Raw genomic sequence first — 21733 nt, 5'->3', positions numbered from 1 at the left:
TGGTGTTGCTTCATTCCTTAAGTTTGTTTAGCTCTAAACTCTTCCTTTGAGCTCTTGGGCTTTTTTTTTTTTTATTCATACACCTATTAATTTCTTGTGGGGCATTTTCTTCTCTCTGTTATGATTGCTTTCAGATTGAGTTCTGCCTCTACTTTTTAATTATTTATATGTTCCTTCATTCTTTCTTCTGTGGTGTGTGCTTACTTATCATTTTGTCTTGTTGTTTATGCTGAAAAGTGGGCACTTCTCTTGAGACCACCTCTTTGCTGAAGCAAAGCCTAAGCTAACTCTCCTTGATCTCTTTGCATTGCTTCTTTTGTCTCCTGGGCAAAGTGTAAGGGCTGGGCATCATTATTCTTTGGGCTGAAGGGAAAACATCTCTGGAGTTGAGGTTCAACTCATGTTTGACCACATGGGTTCTGCCATCTTTTCTGAGATTTTGCTAAATAATCATGATCTATTTTCACTCATTTGAAGGAAATGGGGTCTGGAAAAGATACTCTTAGACTTTGAGTCATTTTACCTTTTTAAGTTTGGAGCCTTAAGCAATTTCAAAACCTGGTAGTTTTGGTTTTTGTTTGTTTGTTTGGGCTTTTTGTCTTGTTTGTTTGCCTTTGCTAAAATGCTGATATCCTGGCAGTAGATGTTAAGGCTTCTGATCCCAAAGTTTGTCTTCAACCTCGTTTTCCATTAACCTAGCTGACTCCTTCCCCGCCTTGATCTTCTTTAAGTGTGGAAGTATTAGTCAGTGTGCTCAGCACTTTGTACTTTCATTCTTCATTAGTACTTTCTAATCAGATCCTTGAAGAGCTGAGCCACATCAGACACATTTTTTTATTCCTTTTAAAAGGTATAGCAATAGGTTGTGGTACTTCTTTTGTTGTTGCGAGTGATTTTTAAAATCCCTTTTAAAAATGTTACTTTTGACTAAGCATGGTGGTGCATACCTGTAATCCTAGCACTTCAGAAGCTGAGGCAGGAGGATCATGAGTTTGAAGCCAAACTATGCTATATAGAAAGACCCTGCCTCAAACAAATAAGCAAATAAATTAAAAAGAAAAAAACCAACTAACCAAACAAACAAAAAACTATTTTTGGCTCAATTCCTGGGAGTGGATTCTATGAGCTGTTTGATCATGTCTACACCTTTTCTAAGAAGTCCCACTTAAGTAGATTTCATTCTTATATTTTCTAAGGGTGTGTGTGTGTTTTAATAATGTCAGCTCCAGAGTAGCAGGGATATAAGGTTAACATTTTTATTTGTAGATGAACTTAGAATTTACAGTGTTTGCTCATCTGTTGTTTTAATTCTTGTGTCTGTCTTTTAATGTAGGAAGCGTAGGGTTTATCCTATCTTTACTAATTAGGAAGCTGCAATCCAAAAGGATTAAGTGAGAAGCCAAGTCACACAGCTAAGTACAAGATGGAGTCAAGACTCTCAGCAGAGCCAGCGCTATTTTTACCATCTCGTTACTCCACTTAAAGGAGATGATTGCTCCATCTCCAGGCACAGATGTCTTACTATGTCATTAATGTTCCTGCGGACTTTATCATGACACCTATTACGATTTATTGAGTAAAAGTCAAAAGTGGAATGGGAGAGGTTGGAAAATAATCTTACGTAACTATGGTGTTCTGATCCTTAATTACCCTCAGGTATCTTAGTAATAATAAAACTAATATTAAATCTTCTTGGCATTTTTTTCCAGCTTCCTCAATAAAAGCAGACCTAGATTCTCCAGGACTGGAGGAGCTAAACTTTGTAGATGCTGTCCACATCTCTGAAATTTTCCTCTTGTTGTACTTTGGTTTTTATTCTTGCCTTGATAAAGAACATTCCTTATTTACCACTTTTTTCTAAGAATGTATCTTTGACTCTTCTATAAATTCCTTGTATTGCAGTTGAGACTAGACTGTACATTCAAACAAGGCTCATTGAAAGACCTGGGTCATACTAATGTACATGTTTTTGTCTAAAAGTTACAGCATTTTGGGGCCTCAGAACCTGCTGACCTACTTCCATCTTACCAATGTGTGCTTAGGTAGCTGCCTTTGATAAAGACACCCAGAAAGCAAGTTCTTCAGAGACTTGGACTTTTCTATCTTTCCAGCACCTGCTTTTCTAGGTTCTATTTCCTTTCTAAACCTATTTTTTTTTCTTTTTTGAGCCAGGGTCTTAGAATGTAGCCCAAGCTGGCCTCAAACGTGTAATCTTCCTGCCTCAGCCTCCTGAGTGCTGGGATTACAGTTGTGCACCACCACACAGGCTTCTGAATGTATTCTTGTGTCACTTGTGCATGGTGATCATCTTGAGAAGAAATGCTTCCTCTATCCACAAGAATGTGATTTTACTATGGCCTCAACAAAGCAACTGTATCAGGTCATAGAATTGCCAATAGTCATTCAACAGCTAGGTAATACATAAGTATAAATATATACACACATACCTACATATGTACATAGGAAAAGAGGGATAATATTAGATATTAAAAAATGTTGAAAGTAGCAGTATAGTTTACCTATAGTTCAGAAGTCCATAGTCCATAGTTCAAGAGGTAATAGTTTAAGCTGACACTGTTGTTTTCATCCTTCCAGGTATCATGAACTGATCACAAAATATGGGAAATTGGAGCCTTTGGCAGAAGTGGACCTAAGACCCCAGAGCAGTGCGAAAGTAGAAGTCCACTTTAATGACCAAGTGGAGGAAATGAGCATTCGACTGGACCAAACAGTTGCAGAACTAAAGAAACAATTAAAAACTCTTGTGCAGTTGCCTACAAGCAACATGCTGCTCTACTACTTGGACCATGAAGCACCTTTTGGCCCAGAAGAAATGAAGTACAGCTCTCGGGCATTGCACTCCTTTGGCATTAGGGATGGAGATAAAATTTATGTAGAGTCCAAAACAAAATAACCTCTACCAGCCTTGTGAATGCACATGGGCTTTTGCAGGGCACTCATTTCAATGTGGTTTTCTTTAGGAGGGAGAAGGTTGTTTTCATTTGTTTTGTTTCGCTTTGGGACAGATTTTGTATATTTTCTTTCCCCTAGAATGGGTAGGGGGCTGGTTTTGGTATTTTCTACCAGAGATTTCTTTGGCTCAGACAGCAGAATTGGCCACATCTCCAGTCCACGTGCCCTCATGAAAGATGACAGTGTCATCACTGACTTCTTACTGTGCTCACCGGGGTTATCAGTACTGCTAGGGGTCCTTGTGAAGATGGTGTGAATAGCGTCCCCCTTGGAAGGGTGGCTTGCAGCGTTTACATCAGTAGACAAGGTGTCTTCTCAGGAAGGGCCAGCACTTCTGTTGCGTGGTTCTTTCCTTCCCTCTCCCTCTTTTCCTTTCTGGTTCACTTTAGCTTGTGTCAGTACATGCTTATTTAATGGTTAGATTCTGTTCATAATTAACTTCTTTTTTCTCAGTTTGAGTGATTTTTTTTCTCATTTCTCCCTTTTGAAATAATTTTGAGTGTGTTAAGCATTTTTCACCTGATTCTGATCTCAGGTACTCAGTAAGAACGTATAACTCTGTTAGGATCTTGAGAAGGATAAATGGAGTGTTAGAACTCCAGGAAAACTTGCTGTTATTCCAGAAGCATGGGCAGAGCAGTCTGGTCTGTGTGCTACTATCTCACTTTAATGTCCCTTGTATATCATGTCAGCCATCACTTCTGCAACATGAAATATGTCAGGCTCCAGAGTTCTTTTACCTGTGCTTATTGAATGTATTTCCTCACATCTTTCTTTTTCATTACTTAAGCTATTGGAAATAGAAGCCTGACTATATGAGGAATCCAATAGAATACATGCCAGCAGAGCAGAGAGTCTGCTAATAAACTGCCTGTGGTATGTGAGGAAATGAGGGGGGACCTCGGGAGAACCTGAAGCCCCTGCTCTTGTACTTTGCATTAAAAGTGGGAAATTTTCATCAAAGGGAGCTTTGATTCCTAGTTCTACAAGCTTTTGTGATGTCATAAATAGTTTGTTTTATTTTCCATTTCAATTCAGTTGCCCCTAAAGAGAAACAACTGCCTAATCTACAAGTGAAACTTAATTGTCAAAACTCCCTAATTGCCTCCAAGTCATATTTTTCACAGAAGCACATGCAAGCACTTCTTCAAAAGCTCATCCCTTACCTACTCTGAAATCTTTGCTCTTGCATTCCTTTATTAGTCAGATGTAACCCCTTTCTTTAACATATATCTTTCATAGTCCACTGTGTTTACGAGTGGGAGACCTGAGAAATACTTAGCTTAAGTAGGGCGGGAAGTAGGTGGTTAAAGTATTTTTCTAAGAATGCAATTATTATCTGGTTGCGTTTGACCTTTTGACCTTTGTTACCTGATTACACCCCTCCTACAAGTTTTATTTCTTAAGAAATTTTTAGATGACTTGTAAATCCTTTGAGTGTGGGAATTGTGTTTTTATGGCTATATTTTAAATTTTCCTGTGCCACGGTGGCAGGTGTTTATTCTCTTGAAACACTTCAGGTACAGTAGCTGTAACGCCTTTGACTCAGGCCTGCTGAGGCAAATCTGCATTCACTGTAACACTAACGGTGGAAACCAAAGGGTTTGAGAAAGACGAATGAGGCCTGTTCTCCTTCTGCTGCAGACTATATCTTTCATCCAGGCTGGGTATAGACAAAAACAATTATTTTACAGTCACATTTGGTGGATTTTAGAAATAGGGAAAAAGTGTGGCAACAGTCTCATAAAAGATTAAAACTGTGGGTGCTTTGTGTATGTGTGCACGAGTGCAGAGGAGTTTGGGAGAGAAACAGTAATTGAGCCTGTTGCTTTTGTCAGCCTGGAAACAGATTGACTTATTTTTTAAAGTTGTACGACCCCCGCTGTCCCACAGCAGAAGGCAGAGTGAACACTTATGCTTTAATCATAAGTGGAATTGTCACAATAAGATATTTTATATATGACAAAGTTTTATGAAATGCTTTTTTACTATTAGAGATCTTCTGTTATTACAGAACACAGTGTTTATCAACTGCAGGCATAATTCTTTTATTATACAGTTGCATGTAAAGGGAATTTCTCATCTAAATCAGCTGAAGTGGGTATTTTTAGGGCATTGTAATTGATGGTTTTAATAATTGCTGAATAATTTTTGATTAAGAAAATCTCTATACAATTACTGGTCTTTCAGAGTTATGGAACAGAAGTAAGTGAGAGAAACTTTTTGTGTACTTATAGATTCATTTAGGTGGCTGAGTAAAGATGCTGCTTTTGAAATAAAATTGGTGCTCTGTAGACACTTGAAACCAAAATTATTTTTCTAACAGGCCCACAAGGAGGAGAGAAGAGACCATGGACCTTTGAGTCTGCAAGTTATGCATAGTAGATAATCTATAGCGTGTCTGTATTTTAATACGGACTTCACCCAGATTGAGAGGGAGCATACTGTTGACATTTATGAGGCAAAATCCTGTCCTAGCCAGTATTACAGATACGTTGCTTTGGGCACAGTGTGTTGAACATCGTTTTTAAAATAGAAATTCTTGTCAGTTATGAAAAAGGAAAGGATTAATAAAAGAAGGCCAAATTGAAATCAAGGGCTCCTTTTGACGCGTGGCTGGGTAGCTGCTGAAGCCACAGTAGAAGTCAATTTCTAAATTTGAATTGTTGAAATATCCTGGATTGGTTTAAAAAATAATCCCAAGTCCTATTTCTTTATTGCTAAAAATTTTTCTTGTTTTTGCAACCTATCGTTATAAGTACATAAGAAAGTAGCAGAGATCGTAGCCCCTTGTTTTTAAGACCTTTTGGTAAAAATGAAGCCCAGAACATAAGCTTGCCTGTGTGTTACAGAGCAGAGTGCTGTAATGCCAGTTTGTTTGGTTTTTAATGTTTACCTTAAAAAAGGAAAAAAGCAAATGCAATTCTAACCAGGCTTTTCAGCTGTGTTGCTAAGCCAGCAGTGTTAGGATACTTGTTGCACAGAGTTGATTTCCTCGTGAGGCACGCCGCTGACAGCTTTTACCAACGCACGTGGGAGTGTGGCTGTGATACGGGAATGCTAGGCTCCGGGGCAAGTAAAACATGAATTCAGAATACTGGAGTGTTCTAAGCAGTGTCATTTCTGTTTATGACTTTGATCTTTCCCTTCATTTCATGTTAGATTGAAAATGCAGACAAACTGCTTTCAACAACACCCAGAAGCTCTCTGTGTCGCCAGATGTGTTATGAACACTACTATTTTCATAGGTGCTTCCTTAAAATGTATGTCCATTGTAGTGGCGGAGAGGGACTGGACTCTCTCAGGCTCTTACTTGCCAGTTGTCTCCTGCAGTTAATGGAAATATATATTTTATTTTAAAATATAATTTAAACATGAAGGTCTATTCTTTGCACTTTTTATTAACATATATATAGATAATCTTTAAAAAATTAAAAATCCAAGTCCATTTTCTCTTTGTGTTCTGATTTTTTCCTGGAGTGTTGGGTCAGAGGTACATGTTTATTTTTATACAGCTAAAATGGACATCAGTTCTGTGGTTCAGTTCTTTGGCGGACTGGCCTAAGCTAAAATGAATCCAACCATTTCAATAAACTTACATAGAATTTTGCTGGAGCTGAAAATCACAAAACAAAGATTTATAAGAAATGTGTTAGTGCTTTTCTGTTAGTAAAATGTTGCAGTTTTAACATGCTTTCCATACTCCCTTTTAATCCTTTGAGGGTAAAAACTCTCTTTTGAGATATTTGGCACTCCTTTGTTTTTCAGTAAGATTGACAATCTCATTTGGGGACTTGAAAAAAGGAGAAAATACCATTTTGGTGAAATAAAAATTTGTTTATTATTCAAGGGTTTTATTTAAGGGTTTTTATTCAAGGGTTACCTTTTCCTTTTGAAGATAATATTCTAGAAGTATTAGAGGTTTGGACATTTGATCCCTATCTACTTATGAATAATTTCTTGGTAAGCTGTTGTGAATTAACCTTCTACCAAGAATTAAGATCCAAGGACTAGTCTTTATTTCTATATTAAAAAGACATAGTCCTTGAATTTCTCTCTTAATGCTTCAGAAGTGCATAAGTATCTAATCTGTTTAAATTTAAGATTATTTCTGCTTGCTATTCAGATTTCAAGGAATTGTAACTTTTGTGCTAGATTCTATTTGGTTACTTTTCAATTTGAGCTCTGAGTACTGACAAGGTAGCCATATACCTGACATCCACTAACTATTGGCCTGAAAATGCTGTGACTTTCTCCAGTTACCAGAATGCACATAAAACAAGAGGTCTGCCTTTGAAGTCACATGTCTCTTTCCATCTCCTTGGAAGAGAAGTTCCCACTTGGTCTAGGTTGGCACTGTCATTCCCATTTTCTTACTAGTCCGGGGGAAATTTATGAGTTAAGTAACCTGCCAAAAGTCACGTTGGTAAATGACAACAAGGCCAGGATTCAAGCACAAGTAATTTGCAGAGTCCATGCACTTAAAGTAGCCATACTGTTTTGTGGCTGCTGCTAAAGCTCTCCATACCTGCCCCCAATATACACCTGCATTATTAATCTTTATTTCACTAGAACACAAAAATGAGGTGGCCCTCAACATCCATTTACTAAATCAACTGGCTCTGCAACAGAACCACTGGTACAGTGGATAGCTCTAACTCCAGTCTTGAATATGCCCTCATACTGATTCCAGAATTGTGAGATTGTAGTTAATACGTCTCCTGTCTTCCCTGGTCCTCTAAAACGCTATACTCGATACTTCTGATGGGTGCCACGGAGACAAGTAAGTGAGCCAGTCATATGATGCAAGAAGATGAAAAACTTGGTTTTTAACTTGGGAATGTTCTAGAGCCTTAAAACTTGGTTTTAGTAGACAACCAAAGGTGAGGGAGGCCGCTCACTTCCGACTCCGACTTGCGTCAAGGGGACCCAGTGTTCCAAGTGAAGTTCCAGTGTTTATAGAGCCTTCCCCAAAGGGTTCGCGGTGAGAAAGGATGAGGCTATCAACTGCTATCGTTTCTCCTTACCATTCATGAAGGAGCCTTGTAAAGAACATAAATATTGCTTCCAACTAGAGGAGACAGGTTATCTATTACAGTCTGTAAGATACAGATATGCCAAAAAAAATTACAATGCACTTCCAGTTTGTTGAGTCTTTCACAGTCTCCTAACCCTTGAATGCTACCTAGTCACTCTAAGTAATTCAGTAAAGGTGTTTAATAAGACTTGGGACAGGGAGGCAGATGTCAACAAATATAGATGACATAGAAAAATGCCTTATGAAATATCAAACATATCTGAGGGCAGATGTGAGGAAATACAACAAGGGCAACATGAACTGCCTCCATTGTTAAAATTTTGTTTGTTATAGATTTCATATTTTCTTACAAAAGTCTTTAAAGCACTTCAATTTAATTTTTAAATAGGTAACATGCACATGATCTAAAAATCCGGAATGTAATGAAGATATATTGAAAAGTTTCATTCTAATACCTTTAACTGTTTTCATTCATTTCTTGTATGTTTATACAAATAAGAACAAATGACAAATTATGTTCCCCCTTTATACAGCACAGTTAGCATATTATCCACTATCATGCACCTTGCTTCTTCACTTAGACTGTGTCTTGGAGACCTCTGTACAGAGGGAATCGCCTGTCCTTTGTATACAATATGAGTATTCATTTTGTAGATGAGCTATAATCTATCAATTTGCTTCAGTAAACAGCGTATGTTCTTTGACATGTTTGAATACATCTGTAGAATACATTCCCAGAAGTGAGACTGCTGGATGAAAAGGTCAAAGTGTTTGTGATCTTGGTGGAGATTGCCAAACTACTGGGGTTATGCAAAATGAGTATTTTTTTTTCTGGTAGTATTTTTCACATCCCTGCAAAGTCAAAGACATCAGTGATCTTGAGCTTGATGTGATGGTTAGTGCAGCCAAGGTGGCCTTCTTCACAATCAGACATTGCAAACCTAGCCACTTGTATTCAGCGTACAACTGATTTGGTGAACCACACATGTAGCCTATCTTACAAGTCATCTTTCCATTGGAACCAGTGATTTTTAATCATTGCTAAGTGAGAGTTCATCTCCATAGCAGAAGGTATACGTATTATTTATCTTTAATGATGTGTGAGCACTTGGTTCAGCTGAGTGCCCCTGAAGAGTGATGGATTAATTGCCTTACAGTACTGTGCCTATGTCCAGAATAAATAAGCTCCAGTCAGAAGTGGCTTTTGCCTGCCCCTGAACTCTCTTGTGGGGAAGCTACATGGAGGTCCTTGGGTGATGGGGAATAGGATGTGTCTGTGCCCTCCACTTAAAAAGAAAAACAAAACATTATTCCTGATGCTAGCAGGAATATTAGAACAGCCATTGTGCGTTTTGGGGTTATGTGAGTTAGAATTAGCTATTAAAAACTACTTGGCTGGAGACACTTGAGTTGTTTTTAGAAAATACATTTCAGTCTTTTAAATTTCACTGATTAAGATCCTTTGTTACTGAGCCCTTAGATCTAAAAAATATTGCTGATTATTTAATAAACATTAATAAGTGTCACTCCAAGTGATTTTCAAAAATATAATACCTTGTTTTTTGTATTAATATTAGCCCAAACCCAGAGTCTAGAATGAGTGGGGCCACCACAAAAAGAAATATAATTTTCAGGCAAATAATATTCAAAAAGATGGATTCTAAAAGCTTTCGTTCTATTTAAACTCAATTCTCACAGTGTGCAGAATGATTATTTCCATTATCTTAATAATTATGAGAAGTTTTAGAAATACTACCTTAGGGCATTCAAGAATGAAAAATGAATAGACTGCTTGATCACCCACTTTATGAAAGTTACCCCAAAGGTCCAGGAATGAAGATTCTAAGTAAGAGACAAACTTAGAGATGTGAAAATCTCTTGAGAATTTTTTGTTAATGTCATTACTATTTAGAGAAGTCTTAAGGATCCCACTTGCCTTTTCTCCATTACCTCAGCTACTTCAAGGATTCTGCCATGGGTAGCATTACCCTCTCCAGAGAGAATGAATGTATGCCCAGATGTAATCACACCTACTGAGCTACAGCTGGGAGGCTGGACACCGTTTAGTCAGGTCAGTGCATCAGTGGTAGAAATAACCTCACTACTGAAGTCTGGACTCCGCATAGTTCACTTTATAGAAAAACAAAGCGATCAGTTGTAGAGGGCTTGTTAAGTGATCAAGGCACCAGTGTCACAGGCTCAGTTCCCCAGGAAGCAGGTGCTAAGGTGGAGTGGGGAGTGCAGAAAATCTGTGCGGAGTGTCACCTAAGAAAAAACAGGCAGCAGAAAGATTGGAGGTCCTCAGACTGGACTGCACTGCAAACCTAAAAAAAGGCAGCCAGTCCCATGGGATCTTCTGAAGTGGAGATGTTTCGTTAACCTAGTCCTGCCTTGACCAGAAATGGCTCAGACCTTTCACCAATGAGAATGTAATCTCTACTTGAACACTGATGTACATACTGAAGGAGCAACCACTAGAAGCTGTCTGTTCACCGTACTCCTTGCAGCCAGAACTCATTGAAGGTGGATCTGAGAGATGCATCTTCACGTCTGTCCCAGTCCACCCCAAGCAAGTATAGGTCCAACCATCTGTGATGGGGGTAGGGTGAGGCTCTGCTAGGGCTCGGGGAGTGGGCTCTCTTCCTGACGTGAAACTTGGGAAACGGAGGTTAGGGGAGTGAACTATAACCCCTGTCACTGCAGTTGATTTCAGGGCCACAACTGGTGCCTACTGTCTCCCTCTTCCACTATTCATTGTATCTCCTTGGCCATTGGCTCTGCTGGTCTTGGTGGCTTACCTGGTGGTTTTCTGCAAACCTGAATTCCTGAGTATTCTGGTAATCATATAGTGCTTGTGCTGGGATTGCTACACTTGTCTGTCACAGTCACAAATGAGCAAAGGAATACCAAGAGGCACCAAAATGGATCACCACACATTATCCCTTGAACCCATAGTTTAATAGTAGCTCTATCTCCTTCTGATCCTGACAAAGTTCATCTTCTTGCCTAATAGTCTCTAGACACAGGAGTCCAGGCGGCAGTTCCACTGGACTCTTACTGTATCTCCTGAGGAGAGACTGTCCTCAAGGGGGGGGTCAGGACTTCAAATTCTACGCAACCCAGAAATGGGTATGGGGGTGGGAAGCATAAACTCCCAATATTAGCTTTTCATTACTATAACAAAATACTGGACTTAGGCCACTTATGAAAAAAAGGAGGTCAGTTTTGCTCAGTTGTGGAAATTCAAAGTTTAAGATCAGGCAGCCCCACTGGTTTGGCTTTTGATGAGGGCAGAGACGGAAGGCACACCATAACAAGAACGTGTAGGAGCAAGCGGTCACATCTTGAACAGGACTAGAGGAGATAGCAGGGCCAGGCTTTCTCCTTCTATAGCAACTCTCTCATGAGAACCACCAAAGGGGTCACACAAGAAATACCTCCTGCCTCCAGTGATTTAAGGATCCCTCGCTAGGCCCCACCTCTCAAAGGTTCTACCTCATCCAACATCACCACCCTGGAGATGAATCATGCCTTTAATCACAAATGAAGCCGAGAGGGACTCTCAAGCCACACCCAAACCTTCACACTCCCAGCAATCATTGAAAGTGATGGCAAGTGTAGTCATTTCTGCTTCTATGCTTTGGCTTCTCTACAATAGGTAGCCCTCCTGTTGGGACAATGAATCATAAAAAAGGTCTCTGACTTGTTCTATGTAGAGTGTTCTAGAGGACAACACCTCATCTTTGCATGATTTGTCTTCAAGATGGTGCATCACCTGCTCCTTAAACAATTCATTTCAGTGCACACCTGGGCGGGCTTCATCTGAGCTGTACTATTTATGCTCTCACCAGCAGATCCCAGTGCCATGGGCCCATTCTCACATCCCCTTTTCTGTGAACGAGTTGCCTAGTCAGGTGCAAGTTGACATGTAATTCCCTGTGTATGGATTAGACATTCTGCAAGCCTTCCATTAGTGCTGCTAACAAAAGCCTCCGAGCAAGAAAAGCACTCTCATATGTGTTAGACTTTTCCTCACTATGACAAATACCTGAGAGAAACAGTTTAAAGGATGAAAGGTTTATTTTGACTCATGGTTGCAGACACTTCAGTCCATTGATCAGCTGGATCCATTTCTTTGGGCTTGAGGCAGAATATCATGGCAGCAGGACAATGCGACAAAGGCTGCTCACCTCACGACAGCCAGGAAGCAGAGTGTAACAGGAAGAGGCCAGGGCAAGATATACTCTTCAATAACACACCCTCAGTGACCTACCACCTCCCAATACTCTCTTCAGAATTTGAACCCATCAATGAATCGATCCATTGATTAGGTCAGAGTCCTTGAGATCCAATCACTTCCCCCAAAGACCTACCTCTGAACATTGCTTGCATCAGGACCAAGCCTTCAATCTATGAGCCTTTTTGGAGGACATTTCACATCCAAACCATAGCTGTATACCTGTGAGAAGGAGCTGCAGTCTCTTCCAGTATAAAAGGGGTCCAATGTGGTCATTTTGCCACCAAGTGACCAGATGGTCTCCCTGAGAAGCAGTGACAGGTTGGGCTGTGGTTGGTATGTGGAACATTCAGAGACCACGGTAGCTGGAACAACCTTGCAGAATGAGAGCTCATGCTGTTAGTCCCATGCACCTCCATCCCAGCTGCTGGCACCACTTTATAAATATGCCATGGTACCCATACTTTCAAAGGCTGCTTGACATCATTTTGTCTACTAAGTCCCCTTTCTCTAGTGGATGCTATAAAGATCTCCACACTTCATGACCATTTCCATCTGTTTACCCGTGTGTATCCATTCCAGGCCTCTTTGTCACTAGTTTTCCACTCTTTTTCTTTCCAAGTGTTGGTCCAGCTGGCAATTTGAGTTTGGACATACTCTCCTCAGAACACTTCTCCTGTGACACAACGTACATGACAGGCAATATATATCACCCACAGCTCCATCCAGACCCTCCCTTCTCATTATCTTTCAATACCAATAACACTTTCAGGAACCACAGGGATCACACGAGATATGTAAGTGGGACTGCCACACAACCACCATCTGCTTTAGGCTTGTATGGAACAACCAGCAGCTCACCTCCTCTTGAAAAATGTCTTAGGACTTGGTTATCTCTCTCATACACACTCACGCAGAGCAAACCCATTCATCCATACATCAAGCTTAGCTTTTTCTTCCTCCTTTGGCTTGTCATATGTACCTTCCCACACATGGGCATAGTGTGGGAGCTGGGGCAGGGGCACGGGTACTGATGAAGTGTGGCAAGTAATACAGAGTCTGAGCTACCTAGTTAGGCAGCTTGTTCATGACCAATCCCAGATATGTTATTTCCATCATATGATAGATTGCTATGGAGTCCTCCTGCCTTTTGATTTAATGAGTTCAACTGGATTCAAATTATGAAAGGAAATCACACATGGCCATTTTTCCTTTTGATCAAATGTCCCAGCACAGGCCCCAGTCACATGCCAGGAGCTGATTTTAGGTCATGCTGCCAGTGGCATGACCTTGTTGCAGAACTCCAGAGGCCTGTGCTATAGTTTATCCACTAGGGCTTGCAATGAACTCCACATCTCTTCTCTTCCTACCATTGACCCACATCAAAGGGCCAATTGAACATCAGCCCCAAATGGAAGATTTGCTTGCATTATACTTGGAGCTGAGGCAGATTCTTTCATGCTCTCAACTCAAAGCTGGCTAGATTCCTTCTCACCCGGAACATGGGTTGGAGCCATGTTCCTAGGTTTGGAATGTGCAGTATCCAGAACCCAGAGAAATACACAAAGACAAATAGTCTCTTTATCAATTAGAGAGGCCATAAGATAAAGTAATTTGTTTTTTACTTTGGAGGAGATGTTCTAGACCACTGGTTTTCTAAAAACCTTTTCTGAAGTAGCAGCCTTGAATCTTTTCAGGATTTATAGCCCACCTTCTGGAGCACATGTGTCTTACCAAGATGTCTATCCTGCCACCATCTCTAGCTCATCATGCCCAGATTGTTGATAGTTTAAGTGTAGTAAATCAAGGTGATGTTCTACAAGACCTGGATGACCAGATCTCTAAGTGTCTTAGTTCATTTTCTGTGGCTTTTTCAGAATACTTGAGACGGAGTAATTTGTAAAGAGAAATGTTTATTGGGGCTCACAATTATGGAAGATCAAGATCATGGCACCAGCATCTGTTCAGCTTCTCGTGACAGCCTCATGCTCTTCCATGCATGGTAGTAAAGCAGAATCATAAGTAAGCAAAAATGGAAGGGACAAAGAAGACCAAATACATCACAACAACCTGCCTTCATGGTAACTAATCCTGTCCTGTGAGAGCTAGAACTCATTCCCATGAGACAGCATCAATCTGTTTATTTATGGGGGCTCTGTCCCCATGACCCAAAAACCTCCCACTGGACCCCACCTCTCAACAGTGCTTCATTGAGCAATTAAACTTTGATATGAGTTTTGGTGGAGACAAGCATACTTAAATCACAGCAGTGAGAAACTTACTACAGTCCTGGAGTAAATCTATAACTGTGTGTTGCTATATGTTCCATATGCCATGTAGTATTGTTGAGACTCATTCCTGATTCAGATAGGGGGAAAATGCATTTGCCACACAAATTGCCAGGTATCATGTACCTGAAGCCATGTTGATTGGCTCTAGAAAAGATTAGTACAGCAGCTGCAATTGGGGCTACTCTTGGATGAGCTTGTAGTAGTTCACAGTCAATCTCCACCATCCATCTGTCCTGTTATGCGGGGGATATGATAGAGCCCACCACCCCTGCTGTTTAAGAGTGACAGTAATCTTGATCAGCCTCCCCAAAAAAATTACCCTTCTGTATTTACTACCTTGGCTGAAATGAAGGGATAGTATCAGAAGTTTCCATGTACATTCTTACTGTGATAGCTCTTATGCTACACCAATGACCCAATGTCCAATTACATGTTGGGATCGGGAAAATGCTATCCAGCTGGACTTTGCCAGGACTCCTTTTCTTCTGTAGACCCTATACATTCCAATTCCAATAGGATCTTTGGATGAATGTTAACTCAAACCACCGTCCAAACGTCTAGGCGCTGCTCCTCACGTTGTATTCATTTGAGAAAATAACAATAGTTCTTTTTGGGAAGGGACTGCGAAAATTATTAAAGTATACATTTATCACGTTGTTACAGGGACCTTCCCTTTGGGGACCACTTAATTTTTCATGTATAGATTCTAGATTTGAAAATTGACGCAGATCTAGAAAACTGAGCAGGGATCATGGCTTCTTATTGGGGGTAACAGCTCTCAGCTTCCTTTAACCATCCTTACTCTTAGAAATAATAAGTAATAGCTTTGTTCGCTGCCCATCTGCTTTGCCCCTTGGATGACATGCTCTGACAACCATCTCCAGAGCCCTTTATGCATCAGACCCTCTTGGCTACCACTCTGATCTTCTAGGTCATTATGAAACACCCAGGTGCTGTCACCTGGCTTCCGATCCTCAGGGACTTGTCATATCCATGGCTACCAGAGATCCCCACTCTGCTCACCACTGGCATTAGCCCTGGGCTACAGGGAGAGTGTCACACTGAGCTTCCTAGTGATGCTGATGCTTCCTGCATGATTTCCAGGTGCAGAAGTCTCTTATCATGTATCCATCCCAACACGCTTACTTCCCTGAGGCTTTCCATCCCTGCTTCTGCCACCTGCCACAGTAATTCAGTCATTTCTGTCTCACTCTGTGTGGGTAATCGCTTTTTCCAGGCTTTTAGGAGCAAGTGTGCACCTTCCCCTAGGGTCCTTGACCCTACAAGTCAACGAATCTCCCTTTCTCTGTGTGATGACCCGGCCTCTTTGATTGAACATCCTCAGAATTCAGTCCCCTGGATACTTCTCTCTGCCCACCCTGTGCCAGTGTGCTGGCTACATCCTGTAGCTTCTTTGTGGGGGTGTAGTCCCTTTCTTCTCACATCAAGACCAGCCTGTCTCCGGCTGGGTTCTGCTGCAACTTCACCCTGATTATAAGCCTGGCAGTCAGCAGAGAAGGCAGGAGCAGCTTTTGAGTAGAGCAACTGTTGCCTTGTGGGAATAATTCCTCTCTGTTATTTTCCTGTTGCAGGTGTATTTTCCTGGGCTGGGAGAACTTTTAGCTCTTAATGGTGTGGAATGGAACATAGCTGAAGGTCCAGGAGTTCTGAGACATCTGACGTGTCAGCATCTTTGCGAGCATCTACTCAGACAGCTCCATTGTGTGTGTGTGTGTGTGTGTGTGTGTACACATATACATATATCTCTCCCCATTCAACAGTGGTGATACCCACTGAGAAATGCATTGTTAGGCAATCTTGTCATTGTACAGACATCATGGAGTACTTACACAAGTTAAGATAACTATAATGTCACTAGGTATATAATATATGTGCCCACCATCATATATGTACTCTGTTGTTGACTGAAATATTGTCACATGACACATAACTGAATAAATAAATCTGTAAAATATATTATATATGATATGGTGATATATATTATAATATATAATCAATATATAATTATATATACATATATAACATATGGATATGTATGCAGTACCTGTATGTATAGTGAATAATATGTAACTTAAATGTATATAATAAATTAAATATATATGTATATGTATATGATTTTGTAACCTAAGCCTTGATTTTGCATGATAGAGCTGTCTCATTTGAACATTTGACAGTTTTCTTCACTCTGCAGGCTGTCAGGAGCAAAAACTTCCTAATAGGAAAATCCTATTTTGGGTGTGATGTGCGAGTCCATTGCAACAGCCCCTTGCCTAGTCACTGTTTGGGGGCCAGTCATGAAGCGTGTGCCTTTGGCCAGGCTGAGCCTAGGAAGCTAAGAGCTGGAGGCTGTTGCCAACTACGGATCTCACGCCTCTCCTGAGGAGGATCTGAGTGGTGCCTCTCTGTGGCTGCCACTATTTCAGACTAGCCCAGATCTGACCATCTCACTCACAGAAAAGCTGTAAGAAACTTAAAAGAGAACCAAACCAAACAAAAACATTCTTCACATAACATTATTGTACTAGTTTTCAGGGAGTCATATTTGTTTCATTTGCAATGTCTTTCCTGTTGCCTAAATTAATGGTGCTGCATTAATTAGCGCCATCTTTATGAAGCACAGCTCTCTGGGGTGCCTGGCTCCAAGCCACCCCGCCTACCCCCAATCTTGGCAGAAATCTTTGCCCACCTCACACTTTCAACCAAATAGGTCCTCCTGCACACTCCATGAAGAGATTTTTATCATTTGTCCATCTGTGGCCACCGAGTGTACCTCCCAAACACACTCTCCCCGAACAGCTTCCCAACTCAACAAACAACCAGTCAGACCAGCCTCTCCCCAAGCACCTGGTACTCACTGGCAGACAGATTCCCAGTCATTCTCCTACATTTACACCACCTTTTGTGATGACATTGATCCCAGCAGTAGTCCTGCCCCAAGATGGATGAACCTTTAATATGGCCAAAAGGACTGAGCTCTACCAAAGGAAACCAACACAATTAGTATGCCACGAGTAAACAGAGCCAATTATTTTGTTTCTAGATACTAAGGTTGACTACTGGACTGAAACCTTAATCAAGATTGGGCAAGGAGGTGCTACTGTCTGTGAGTCTTGGATTTGAGTTTAATTTTACTTCACATGAGCACTCGACAAACCACATTCTGTTAGATAACTATGTGCCTTTCAGAGGAAACCAGTCATTTAACATCTGAAGTAGATATATGTGGAGGATTCATATTATTACTCGTATTATGTATTCATATTATTAGTGAAACTTATTGTGCAAAACCTACTGAATTATCACAAGTTTTGGAAAAATATTGGATAACTTAGATTAAAATTTTAGTTCATTTGTCCATTTTAGGGCAACTTGCCTGAAGCAAGAATTATTTAATTTTATTTTTGGCACAGTCAATACTTAAATGTCTGGTCAGAAAAAAAATGGAGTATTTTTTAAATTCCCATTGATTTATAAAGAGTCTTCTGCTGCATTCAAGTTACTTCTTTCTCAATAAATTTCATTTTTAATATTTTAAATTGTAGACATTTTATGCCACAGCCAATTTTTCTCATTGTACAGACACAGGTTGCCTAGGGCAAAAAGCCTAACACGTCTTTCCCTTGTTCACAATGCCTTCTAAATACTTTACTTGCTGAAAAGTTATCAGGAGGGGTCTACTCCCCCCTCTCCCTGCAAGACCCTCAGGGACATCGCTGGAGGTGTCCGGGACACGATGTAGGTTTTCCTTGTGAGAGATTCTCACACCAGGTACCTCATTTCAGTTTTGCCTGCAAAGTACCTTGGCCTGTTCTGTTGCACAGCAGCGTGTGTATCAGACAGAAAAAAACCTAGCAGAGTTTGGGGACATTTCTTTAAATACTTCATGCGTGCCTGTGAAAACAACAGAATACAGCCTATCTGTGAACAGATCCAAAAAAAAAAAAAAAGACTTTGGTAGAAAACCAACTTTATTTAAATGTTTGAGGCAGCAGCCTTGTGTGGAGTTTTAATCCCATGCTGGTGGATGCTAATTCTGTAACATTATACAGTTGCCTTCTTTTGGGTACAAAGGGAGAAGCGGGGGTTTCTTTTGTATTTTTCAGTGCAAAGTGATTCTGATCAGAAAAAAACCAAGGTTTCAGCTCCCAGTCCCTGACATTTCCATCTGAATCTACTTTTTTTTTTAAAGGGGGAGAAAAAAAAAGGTCTAGTTTTTCAGGAAAAGAACCTCTCTACGCAATCCTGAAACCGATCTTCAGATTTACTTTGCCTTAATCAATAGAAAAAAACTTGATTGCAACTCAACACTTGCCTGACTCTAGTGCAGGACTAACTGAATTTTTAGTTTTAAGAGAACAGCATTCAGACACCATTTCAGGAATCAGAAATAATTGACAACTTGAGGAGAGCTGACATGAATTCTTGTTTCACTTAATTTTTTCTTGGTTTACCGAGATTTGGCTTAATATTTCTGACTCAATTCCTCTCGTCGCTACAGAACAGGTTAGTGACATTTTTCATAAATACAGCTATCTAAATGAATCCTGCTTACTGCGCTCTGCACTGTCTCCCCAAGGGCTCACGTCTTAAGATTGCATGGCGTCTGTCTCTGCTACAGCTGTTTGTGACTTCTCCTTAAGTCTTGTACCATTTTCAGCAAAACTGACCAGCATTTAATATATGCTTGAAATTTCAATGTGCATAGTTGACAACTGGAGAGCTACAATAAATGTTCACAGGATCAATCCATTGTTTTTCCATGAAAGTTTGGGCTGAAGAATTCTGATAACCTCAAATGATAAAAGGAGGGTGTTTCTGTTCAAGAATGCTGCCAGGAGCAAACTTCACGGTCTAGCCACGCACTCTGGTTCTCATGCAGGTGTGTGTTGAACTTGGAGCTTGCTGTGTGTTTGCATCTCAGCCTTGCAGAGTAGCACTGACTGTCCATGCTCCTAACAGAGGGTAAAGCCACTATAATTGTAACGCAATCAAGTTCAGTTTTGTGATGTCCCTTCTCTAATTAACTTGCTGGAACTTATAACTTGCTTGTGTGCTAGGTTCTATATTTGTTAGAATTCCAAGGAGCAAAATTGGTGTGTTTTTTAAACTTATTATTACCAGTGCAGCTGTCATTCATTCTGCTATGGAAATTCAGTAGAGTCTTAGACCACCTGTGAATCTGGTCAGTAAAATGATGGGTTGGCCTCCAACCCATCACTGAGAAAGAGATGGCAGACTCTAAAATCCCCCTCACTGGAGAAAGAGACTGTGTTTAAACTCACATTTTTTTGATCCTTTTTGAAAGCTGTTGTGAAAATTAGGAGATCCAGTTCCCACAGAGGACAGAGTTTCTGGGCTAGAGACCCAGCCTGGGATCTGAATCATCAGAGTTGGGTGCTATTTTTCCTGCTTTATCAGAAGCAGAGTGGCTGCCTTTCCCATGCTCATCGCTGCTGGTGTTGACCCCATGTAACTACCTGACAATGCGCGTGGTCTCCTTGCACTTTCAGACTGACTTCTTCTGGGGGTCTGATTTGTTCCCAAAATGTCAAAGTTAGGTGGACCTGCTGGCTTTCGGGGAATTTCTACCTGACTCACAACTATTGATGTCGTGATGTGAATTTGCTGTGGGATGGTTGTGATGTGTCTTGGGATTTGCCACCAAACGCACCTGGTATTCTATTTACTCTGGCAAGCTGGGGACTTTTTTTTTTCTTTTTCTTTTTAAAATTCCAGGATGAATTATTCATCATTACTTAGAGTTTGGGTCTCTTTCATCTTCGCACTTATACGGCACCAAGGTGAGTACGACAGAATTCCATAACGCTCTTGATTAGCATGATCTTGCATTTATAAAGAGACGCTTTTGTTGGAACCGTAATTGTAAGGGCAGGTGCACATGTGTCTACAGATACAAGAAAAAATGTAAATTAAATTCTGCTGTCAAGGGCAAAATACATTAACTCTGAATGATGTTCACTTACATTCCCACTTTTTCTTATTTAACTTTGAACCCAATTTGCATATACAAAGATCTTTAAAATAATGCAAATTATTTCCTTAAAAACTAAATGGAGTAGGCTTGCGTGTGTGCATCCCATGCTGGTCCTTAATTCCCATTAAGTCATTTAATTTGTGTTGGAGACTTTAAAGGATAGTCTCATTTTAACCAAAAGTTGGGAAGTTATAGTGGTGCTGATGTTGGTGGCTTTTGTATTGGGGACCTTTGACATAGCCAAAAATCTAAAGCTACAAGTGAAATAAGATAATTAAGCCATTCAGCTTTCTGTGTAGCATTGTCTGGGTAAGTGAGAGGCCACATGCATTTCTTTCTGCTGTTGTTTTTGTTTTTTGTTTTTTTGATTTTAGACTAGAAAGATGAGGCAGTTAGCCTGGATCTAAAACTTTTATAGCTAAAATTTTAAAGCATCTTTCTTTATTTCACTTGTTTGTTGAGACAAGTTGGCACATGGTTACATATGAACAGCTCTATAAGACCACGTGCTGCCCTACCATTTTTCCAAGATTGGGTGAATTGAAATAGCTTCAGCACGTAAACCACAGTATTAGTGGTAGCATGAAAACCACACAATAATTCCACTGACTCCAGCCTCCCACGCCTTGTGAAATTTCCACAGTGAGCATGTGCAGGGAAATTCTTTCTTTACTAACTGATTCTATTGCTAGGCCATGCTGCCCACACTTAGTATATATATTATATATATAATATTTATGATGGCATTTGGATGGAAATTACCATAGTTTAAATCTATACTCCTTTTTATTAAGTACCTTTTCTGTTCAACAAGTGTGTACTGAGTATTTGCAATATCAGATGTACTTATTTGTCGTCTTCTGAAAAATTTTACCTGTCCATTATTCCTGTTCAAAATAAAAAATAATAGAATTGTTCATGAAGAGAAGAGTCTTGGAACTTGCCTCATATCTGGGACAGACAGAGAAGTTAGGGACAGTCTCTATGGTCAAGGTGTTCTATCTCCTCCATGAGGAGCTTTGATTTTCTGTTCCCAAGGCGGATTGGCCAATGCTGCCCAATCTTTCCATGAAAATGATTGCAATTCTGTATGAATTTGAGCCCCTTTTCAAACTTGGGCATCACTCCCTATGAGGACATGACTTCACTGGTTAGTTAATTTAAGGAATTTAATCACC

General features: G+C 40.3%; 1 protein-coding gene across 2 annotated transcripts in view; it reads left to right on the top strand.

Moving 5' to 3' along the window:
• LOC109676727 (tubulin-specific chaperone cofactor E-like protein) overlaps window positions 1-21733 on the top strand; it is a 131274-nt gene that overhangs the window by 40697 nt on the left and 68844 nt on the right. Inside the window, exon 8 of one of the 2 annotated variants that reach the window (XM_074066521.1) lies at window positions 20297-20361. In XM_074066521.1, the coding sequence (XP_073922622.1) occupies window positions 20297-20361 (65 nt within the window). Of the gene's footprint in view, window positions 1-2595; window positions 6818-20296; window positions 20362-21733 lie in introns of those variants that run through there. The other variant, XM_020186444.2, reaches the window with a different exon arrangement.

Source organism: Castor canadensis, chromosome 2 (assembly GCF_047511655.1).
Source record: "Castor canadensis chromosome 2, mCasCan1.hap1v2, whole genome shotgun sequence".
Lineage (NCBI taxonomy): Eukaryota > Metazoa > Chordata > Mammalia > Rodentia > Castoridae > Castor > Castor canadensis.
Note: the sequence above shows the minus strand (reverse complement) of the source record. Positions and strands in the feature narration are given on the sequence as shown.